The sequence below is a fragment of the Carica papaya genome, chromosome 6 (genome assembly GCF_054855325.1).
Source record: "Carica papaya isolate Zhongbai chromosome 6, ASM5485532v1, whole genome shotgun sequence".
NCBI classification, from domain to species: domain Eukaryota; kingdom Viridiplantae; phylum Streptophyta; class Magnoliopsida; order Brassicales; family Caricaceae; genus Carica; species Carica papaya.
This window is the reverse complement of record NC_142314.1, coordinates 36,847,105-36,857,547: the sequence shown is the minus strand read 5'-3', so window position 1 is coordinate 36,857,547 and position 10,443 is coordinate 36,847,105. Positions and strand designations below refer to the sequence as shown.

The following is a 10,443-nucleotide window of genomic DNA, read 5'->3' as shown; positions in this document are numbered from 1 at the left end:
TAGATAAGGCTATACATATATATATATATATATATGTAAGTCATACAGACAAATGGGAGATTTTGATCAAGTAAATACTAAAATACGAAGCTGTTACCTCTATCTGAAATCGACTTCTAGACTGATATTCGATCAAACAAATTGGAGGAAATTCGTAAGAAAAACAAACTATCAGAGGAAATTCATAAGAAAAACAAACATCGATTCATTGATAATAATTCTTCCAAACTATCAGAAAACATCCATAGCTATAATCCTGAAAATCAAGGGACACTACCCTTGCTGCATATATCATCCTAAGTAACTATATTAGTAATAAACCCTAAAAACTTATTCAGAAAAAACATTTTTTTTCTGGAATCAGATATGTTCCATCTCCTCCTTGACCTGCGCAAGTACAAGAGCTTGACCCTGATCGACGCTGCCACCACCTCCTCCATAAACCATGGCTTCTGCAACAGGAAGCACCCTAGTCAGCCCAGCCAGCTCCTGTGCATGACCCTGCTGATTTCCAACAGGAACCCTAAACATGGCAAGCGTTGCTTCACGATTTTGATTACCTACTGGAACTGCAAATGGCGGCTCCTGGTTTTGAACCTGCTGGCTTTCTACAGGAACCCTAAACATGGCGAATGTTACTTCATGGCTTTGATCATGTCCTGGAACTGCTGGTTGCAGCTCCTGACTCCAAAGCGGCAGCTTATCAGCTCGCCCAATTGTGATTCCATAGCTTGTTTTAATAACCTGCAGTTTTGGAAGTTTCCTCCGGGCAAGTCTTCTTCTTCTCCTTTCCTCTTTACTTTCAAGCTTGTAGTGTTTGGATACATGAGTTGCAAACTTCTGTGAAGTATCAAAAACAGATTCACATTTTGGACATTGATATGGTCCGTGCTTTGGATGATTCAGACTATGAATCCCACCTTCGTATGATGTATCCCGACTAGTTACCTCTTCCTCAATCTTTATCCCTTTGTCTTTTTTCCTATACAACACTTGAGGATCTATTGATATTGTTGCTTCCGAGTCTGTACTATCACCGCCGCTGAAGTTGACATCTTCTTCGTCAGAAATGAATATTGCATCTTGAGGTAAATTGCTGCTGTCGTAGTCGTTGTCGTTATTGTTACCACGGCCGTGATGGGGGACAAATTGGAGAAGCGGGTTATTAGTATTGATCTGGTTCGATTCACGGATCACCACCGGTCTTTGGTGGGTCGGTTCACGAATCACCACCGGTCCTCGCTGGTTTGGTTCACGGATCACCACAGGTCCTGGCTTGAGAGCTTGAACAATATTGTTTAGTACATGATCAACCTGGAGATCACAGTGGTTATTTAAGATTATCAAGTAGGGAAATCATCAAACCATTAACAATATGAAGAAAGAAACATTTTGGATTGAGAGTTTGAGATTTGTTGTAATTAGGGTTTTTTAGTTAGATAGTCATAATTGATCAATATTATACCACAGCTTTTTCATTTATAAATAAAACAGTACAGACATACGCAAGTACACGATGAGTTAATGCATAACTTAGTATTAAGAAAAAAAGAACTAAATGCTTGAGTAAATAAGGGGGATTTAGAGTCATCACCTGAGGACTGGAGGAGCTCCCGCCATAGCTGGGGAAATGACCTTTCTTCCTCAACCAAGCTTCTCCTATGGCGTTGACGGCTGAGTTTACCAGTCGCGGTCCAGAAAAACCAGGAGGTCGGACTGGAACATTTTGATCTGAAGTTTCAGGCTCGGTCTTTACAGTGACAGGAAGATCGAAATCAGCTCGTCTCTTCGTTGAGGCTGGAAGAGGAATAAACTGCAGTGTCCTCGCTTCTGTCAAAATAATCATGTTATAAGTACTTATATACATATATCTATACAATTGACAAATACATTGATCGGAATATTGTTGATGTGCATATATGTCTATACTGTACCCAGATCCCTCCGCCATGGTTCAGTCATCATTCTCGGCCTCATCTGTCCAACCCCCAGATTTGGACTTTGGTTCGGTGATGGATTTGATGGTTGACGAGCAGCCGCCATGGGAGCGCTGGTTCGAGGAGGTTGACGGACGGGGCTGGGAGAATGATGATAAAAAGGCATACGGTAGCCGTACATTCTGGCCACCGCCGGAGAAGGAAGACGGCGGTAAATGGTGTTTGGGTCAGCAGCAAGCTGGAGAACCGTCGGAGAATTGGTTCGAACCAGAGGTCGGGAAGGCGGAGGAGGAGGAGGATGAGGACAGTTAATCATGGTGGGAACACGAGGATAAGGTGCTCGAAACCTCACAGGAAAAGGACCGGCAGCCGCCATGGATGGCGGAGGAGGATTCCTCAAGGTTAACGGGTTCGCATGGTTTGAGCTTGATCGAACCCTGACCGGAATTGGGGAAGGAGATCCACCAGTAGCCGCCATGGGTGGCGGAGGAGGATTGGTCGAGGCTGATGGGTTTGCATGGTTTGAGCTGATTGGAATTGGGGAAGGAGGTAAACGGCTGGAAGATGCACCAGCAGCCGCTTCGGATGGCGGAGGAGGGTTGGTCGAGGTTGATGGGTTTGCATGCTTTGAGCTCGACATGGTTGATTGATGATTTGCAGGAAAATCAGAACTGGGTGGGGGTACGAAAATCAATGGGTTTCTACGGATTTATAAAGGCGACCGAGGGAAAGGAAAGGGGAAAGAGGAGTGGCGGTAGTAAAAATTGGCGTGGATGAAAACATTTAAGAAGATATCCAGGCGCCATTGATGAAACAATCTCAAAACGTATATGAATATCTGTATATGGCACTAGAGAAAGGGTAGGTGAGGCTTAGTAATAAACTTTCCCAATTTTGTCTTGTCTAGATTTAGAGTACCAACATTTACACTAATAAAATATTATTAAAAAATATAAGTATATGCTTAATTTAATTAATTAAATACATAATTTTTTATTTAAAAAAGCTTTAAATGAACATAACTTTTTGGGTTTTACCTTTAAGATGCAAAATATCCAAATAATATATACACATAAATAATCGAGATTTTCTTTTAATTATACACCAAATATGATTTATTTTAAAATAAACTTAAATCTGTAATTATAATGCTCTTATATAAAGTTAAAATTTTTCCATATAATTATATATATTTATTAATATCCAATAATTATTGTCAACCAATTTGCTTATCCATTAAGGATATATCATCCAACAAAATTAAATACAAATTACATGAATATAAAAATAATAAACCTAATTTCCTAATTATGTATTTATCTACATATTTTCTTTTCGTTTCTAATATTTAATATGTTTAATTTTATAATATATTATAAATAATATTTATTTATTTTTACCCAATACATTAGATTGTTATATAAATTTATATATATATATATATATTTACTTCGTTTTTAATATTTAATATCTGATGTTCGTTTTATTTATACGCATATTAGTACTATGAGTTGCATGGATATGAGAAAAGTTCGTCCAAATTTTATAATATATAGTTTAATAATAACTATCCATATATGTCAGTGTACGTGAGACGGTTATATATTTTTTTATATTAATATTACGAGTTGCGTAAATATAAGAAAAGCATCTCCAACTCCAAAATGTAAAGTTAGTAATAATTATCTATATTTTTTTTATTAATGAACCGGTTATATATTTATTTTTACGTATTTGCACTTCGTTCTGAATATTTAGTACTCAGACACTCGTTTTATTTATTTGCATAATTTATTTTAAAAATTTATTAAAAAAATAACTAAAAATAAAATTATCTTAAGAAATTAAATATTATTTATTAATACAATTTGAATCCGTATTTTAATAATACACTTAATTATATATATATATATATGTATATATATGAAGCCACTTAAAACTGTCATCAACATTTTCTTCCCGCTTGTCGCTTTCTTCATAACTCCAAACCCGTTTAAAGCCCGACCCGGCCCAACTCTGTTGCTACGTTACTTATTCAAGGCAAAGCCCAGCATTTCTCCAGAACCAGTTGTGTAGGATTAAGCGACGCCGTTTTGCTAAGCAAGAGACTTGTTTCAGATGTTCTTCGACAAGCCAGAAGGGTGCACGATTTTTGTCCGAATAAACAGAGCTGTTTATGAAGATGATGATTGAAGTCGAGGATAGGGATTCAATGAGGATCCAAAGCAGAGGACGGCAACTTCAATGAAGATTATTGAGCAGTTATGGGAGGGTTGACATGCGAGAATCCGGGAGGAGGATCGGGGTTTGGGAAATTGAAGTATTGCCTTCAATCAACGGCAAAGATTTGAGTAAAAGGTTTACAATGCGGTAAGCTTCTGATTTCGGGGGACCTGATTCGGGAGTTAGGGTTTTTCAGAAATTTTTGGGGAGAGGTTTGGGATTTTTGGTAGATATTCATGTTATCTTTAGACTTAAATTTCAGTTTTCTTGATTGATTATGGATTCTGTTTGAAAATTCTGGAAAATACTTAAATCTCATCTACAAATCATTGATAGCTTTGACTGCTTGAGATCAAATTATGGTGACTGTATAGTTTATACAAGGATTGAGGGCGACGGTAGCATGAAATCTCACTATTAAACTCTTTTTTTGCTGATAGCTATGAAGTTATTGTCATTATACTATGAATATCTCTTAGGCATTTGCTTGAAAAGAGAATTCCATTTTCCAATATATGAACATAGATGATGCATACTGCTTGGTGAAGATGATTTCTTTTGGCATCATTCATGTAAGTTTTCATGGTCTTGTAAGCCATTTTCATAAATTTGAAAGTTACATATTTGTTTCTAATATCATTGAGAAGATTTCATGAACTTGCATAGATTCAAATACCCTATTTAACGAGATCGCCTTTTCATGATTTTTTTCGTTTGTTTTAATTTTCAGTAAGAATTAGAACAATGAGCATGGAAAATTAGACTATAACACAACTATTGCATCTAAAGTGGATGTTGTTTTAAAATGTTTTCTCTACTTGTTAGTTTGTCAATATTAACATAAATGGTTATTCTTTTGTTCTCTTAAATATGTAACTCCTCGTGGTTTATCTAAGAATTCGAAGGGAAAGTTTTTAAGCATTTCCAAAGTTCATCGTAGATTTTAAAATTTATTAAAGTTAAAACGATTTTAGAAGTTTTATCTATTAGCTTATGGTGGATTTGGGCAATAGTCTTTCCTTAGTTGTGGAAAGTAACTAAATAAGTCGCTCTTTTATTTGAATAATAATAATAGACAGCATTCAATTATTAAGTAAAAGATTCACAATTTGTCAAATTCTTTGGATCAGGTTTACTTTGTTCATAATTTTCTAAAAATAAATCAATATACAGATATCTTAACTAGCACAAGAGTTGAAAGAAGAGACTACACATGGAAACATTCTTCTTATGATTGTAAAAATCTAATCTATGCATCATTATCTACTCTATTGATAGGATTTCGTTATTGTTATAATCATTATGCATTTATATTTTAATGTTATTTAGTTCATATAAATATCAAATTCTCAAATTCTCTGAATTTATTTGAATAACTGCTTTATAACGAGTAAATCAATTTAGGGTTTCTTTTGCCAAAAGAAAAGCATAGCATGTAGGAGCTCTAAGAAACGTTTTCATTGTTTTTGAAGGTTTAATTTGGAAGTCTTGTGGATTTTTTTTCCTAAAATTTTTAATATGTCACGATAACTGTTAAGAAAACTTTACTCATAATGCTACCTTACAACATTTAAGATATCAACAATCAAGTCAAACTTGTTTTATGTCTACTATAACATCGTTAGTTTCTCACTAATTTAATGGTTGTTGATTTTTTAAATGTAAGAGCTTTTGTTATTTTCATGCGCATTGAATATCAATGTATATGGTCTACTTTAATTTAATGTCTGTAGGGGTGATAAATTGATTTAATCCCTATTTAACTTTTAACAACTTTATAATGCACTATAAGATCTAGAATGCATCAAAATACAAAATAAAATTTACCAATTATGAGCAGACCAAAATATATATATAGAATTTTTAATTTAATAGATCATACAATATTTAACAATTTAGTGAAAAATTACCTACATGACATAAAAAGATTGTGAGCACACATGATTACCAGCATGATGAGATAGTTCATTTATTTAACATATCTAGTATGAGGTTTTGTACTCGCATATAAACTCCATATGCAATATGAGACATATCTACAACTTGTCTTGGTATAATCTCTGCAATATAAATAAATAATTCATAATTTAACTATGAATCTTATGACATATAAAGAAAAAACAGGCATATATTAATTCACATAATTAAAAAAGATTTGTATATGGGCTAAAACGATATGTAGTTATTGATTATATATATATTATATTGATTGTCTTTATATGAGAAATCAGAATTAAGCTTAAACAAGTTGTCTTATTGTATCTTAGTATATAATGAGATAATTCTAGGAATTAAACAAAAATAAAGACTCTAGAAAGAAATTAAAAACTAAATATTTGATTTATTTCTTTGGTGTCTCTGTAAGAGAAAACTCGTTAACGTAATCATCAATTACTCCTCATTTAGCAATGTTAATTGGAAGAACATTCTCATCCAGGTTGATAATCTCTTTTTAATATTCATGCTAGCAGCATTCTTGACAGCTTGACCATCACCACTAGGGTTCCTTACCTAAAAATGATTCTTCATTGTCACCTTGAATTGCTTTGGCGAGATGGTAACTCCATTAGAAGTGTTAACAATGTGTAGTTGGCTAGACATCTTGCTCTTAATCTTTACAGCTTGTCTCTTTCACTTCTCCTTAATAGTTTCATATTTGTAATGAGTTTACAAAACATTCGCCACAAAAAGTTGCAATGTATTAAATACTTCCATACACTTAGGGCATTTGTATGGATTGTATTTATTGCAAGGGAGGCTGTGAATCATACCATCATAACGCTCATCATCATCACTTTTAAATTGTTGACGATCTCTAGTTGGGTTGTTTGAAACTCTCTTTTGTTGCGAATCATTTTCAATATTAAATTTATCTCGATTGTCCACTTTATCCATCATTCTAGTGCGATTAAGGGTCTCCATGATGGAGTTTGTACTCTCAAATGATAAAGCTAGCAAGATCTTTAATGGTGGAGTATTAAGAATGTTGTTGTTGTTATATCCAAATGTAGAATTGCTTAATGGTTGAGCACACAAAAGATTGTTTTTCATCTCAAAAACATTAACACGATTTGAAAAATTAAAAGGGAATGAATTTGATGAAAAGTTTTGAGGATAATACTAAATAATAGGGAAATTGTTATTGTCTCTGGCAAATATCATTAGGTTTGACACAGTGATACTAGTCAACTAGTTTCTGACATTTGAGTAAGCTCCTAGTTCTCAGAACCTCGTCATGTTATTGAAAGGAGATGGTACATAAAGTTATAATCTAGTAAAGTTTGAAATAAGAAAACTTTTTCTCACAATCTCAGTTACAGAGACCTCAGTCAGCCCTGGTTGGCTACGGAGAGGACAGAATCAATATGATTTTGAACATGGACCTTGTTGGGTAAAAACCAAGGACTTCTCCTATATCCTAACCCATCATTGGATAATTTACCCCAATTTGGTCAACACCTTGATTGTTTTTGGGAAAAGGATGAGATTTAAAAAAAATATAATTGAGGAATTAGTGAAATTGAATTGGGAATTCACCATATTATTCCCCTTATTAACATGGTAATCAATATTGGATCTCATAAGACTACCATGGTCGCCTAAATTGAAGAACCAATTTATGTTGTTGTCTATACTATTACCATTATAACTAGTATTGAATCATAATGGGTTGGAGTCAAAAGAAAAGGAAGAACTTTAGTTCATTGCAATGGAAATGATTAAGAGGCTTACAAAAAACACAATAGAATAGTTAAGCATAATGAGCTGATAACAGACTTTGAGGGAATATGACTAGGGTTATATCACATATTTATATTGTTTATTATTATTTTTTTAGGTTGGTGGAATGAACCTATCCTTTTAAGATTTCCTTTTCTAACCATAAATTGAAAAAAAAGTAAGAAAAAATTCATTACAAAATTAGGTATATAAATAATTATTTTTTCATATTAGTATATTTGACTATTATTTAAAAAGAAAAAGAGAATATATTAAGTTTTAACTGCTTAGAAAAATAAGATATAAAATTTAATAGTACATTAAATGCTTACGTTGAACCTAAATTTTGTTAGCATTCAAGAAAAAAATAATTTTTATGTATTCTAAATAAGGAAAATAATTAAGTTTTAGATTATTGTAATCATTATCTTTAAAATAATTTTATACTCTCATAAATGAAATTGTAAAAAATAATTATAATGTAATTTTATAACACCTGGGTCTAAAAATTTAGTAGAAGATGAATTTTTGAATTAATAAAAAAAATATAAAAATAATTATTTTGTATTTTATTTTAATTTTTTAAAAATTTTGAGAAAAATAGAGTCAGTGATAAAATGAAAACAATTCTGGAAAAAATGTGTGAAATTTTGAATAAAGGGAGTGTGTTTGAAAAGAAATTTGAAAATAGAGGGTAAAATCGCAAAAAAAAAGTTTGACTAGATGGGACAACCCGATCAGCAGCCACGACGAGTCAGAACGTGTCACGTGGCGGACATGCTGACATCGATTCTATGCGAGAGGTCACGCTGGCAATCTGTGTGCTTGAGCAATTCGACGATTCATATTGCATTCTGTGTGCATGAACAACTCAGATGCATTCCTCTTCAGGCATAATCAGACGGGTATGATTAATCGCAATGGACAGTTCAGATTCGTCCACGCAATCAGCCTAAATGGAAAATCATCATATGACTCTCATCACTCTACGTCGACTCGAACGAGCTACCGGGATAAGATGGAGAGGGGTATTTAAACTCCTATTCATAGAGAATTGTAACCCTAACTGACAAAAGAGCGGCCGGAGAAGAAGAAGAAGGGCAGCTGGAGGGAAGACCAGTTGTTGGAGGGACATCGTCGCCGCTGCACCTGAGTCACTACCGACCGCTAAGAGAGGTAAAATTTTCTCATTTTCGCTTGAAATTTGATCCTGAGTCTCTCTATGCCCATATTGGAGCCAAAAGGCTGACGGAAAAGGAAACCACAGGCAAAACCCAATTGAACCGCCGCGACAAAAAATCCAAAACCCTTTCCGATGACCCCCTTCCTGTTTCTTGTTTCGCGTAATTTTTTAACCATTGTGTTCTCCGTCCTTTTCTAGTGCAGGTTAGCCGAAAGAGAACTTCGATCGCGAAGGAAAATCGGCGGAGCCGCCGCACCCAGAGACCTTTCACCAGTAGGGTTTTCGTTTTTTGCCTTTTCTAGCCAATCGAGGCCTTCTAACTTAGTTTTTCGCAGTTTCACGTGCAAAACAAGCCAAAAATGGTCAGCTCGAGGCGAACCGCCGCCATGGGCGATGAAGCTGACGCCACAGCACGGTGATGTCGCCATGCTGGAATCCAAAAATTGGTCAAAAAAGTTTTAAAACACTTATTTTAGCATGTTGGAATATTTTTGGATACATGACGGGTGTTTTAATTTTTGCATGAAAAATTTAAAAAATTCGGGGACCACGATGAGGTGTAGTAAAAAGTGCGGTATTTCAGACATCGATCCGGGGTAAAAATCCCTCACCCTTTTTTCTATTACGATAAATTGAAGTTTAATAATCAATAATTCTGTGTTTTGTAAAAATTAGAAAATCCTAAAATTAATTACTGGTCATTAGTGGAGCCAGAACTAGTCAGTACATATTTGCTCTAGTTTACTATTTATTTTCTCATATACTGCTTGAAATGCTTACTATTATATTATGTGCATTAAATTACTAGTTTTAATTGCTTTCTCGGTTATGTAATTTACTTAATTGTACATCCCTCATTTGTTGGTTCGTTTTGTAATAAATGTCCTAATTATACTTTATTGATTTATATATCGTCTCTTTGCATGATTTATTATTAATTTGTAAATATGAGATGTTGGAATGCAATTGGTAATTGGTTGATAATGTAAATCTATGCATGGAAAGCTTACGGGGTATCCTGAAAAATGGTGGACGAACCCAATATATAGAAAAAAACTCTACCGTAGACATTAACTCAGTCGGACGGGGCTGAGGAGTCCTAGACCAGAAGGATTGGGAGATATAGTTCACTCTCATATCGAACGGGGTATCGAGGCGATGGTAGATTTGACGCTCATTATTGGACGGAGTATGGGGAAGACCAGTTAATTGACAAATTTAGATATTGGATTCACGTATATGAGAAACATCCCTTCGGGCCCCTAGAGGTACTAGTAAACAAGTAAAAAGGTAAGTTGACATTCTTGCTTACTTGGATATGAAATCAGAATGTTATTTGAGTTATTGTCTTCGTATGTTGATTTTGGGAACTCATAACAG

General features: G+C 34.2%; 1 protein-coding gene across 1 annotated transcript; it reads right to left on the bottom strand.

Annotated features, from left to right (window-relative positions):
- Window positions 1-201: 201 nt before the first annotated feature.
- Window positions 202-2,719, bottom strand: LOC148253627 (uncharacterized). Its single transcript, XM_088222828.1, has 2 exons — window positions 1,595-2,719; window positions 202-1,314 (listed from the first exon to the last, which is right to left on the bottom strand). The coding sequence occupies exons 1-2, from the start codon at window positions 1,949-1,951 to the stop codon at window positions 361-363; spliced, it is 1,311 nt and encodes a 436-aa protein (XP_088078954.1). The 5' UTR covers window positions 1,952-2,719; the 3' UTR covers window positions 202-360.
- Window positions 2,720-10,443: the final 7,724 nt, after the last annotated feature.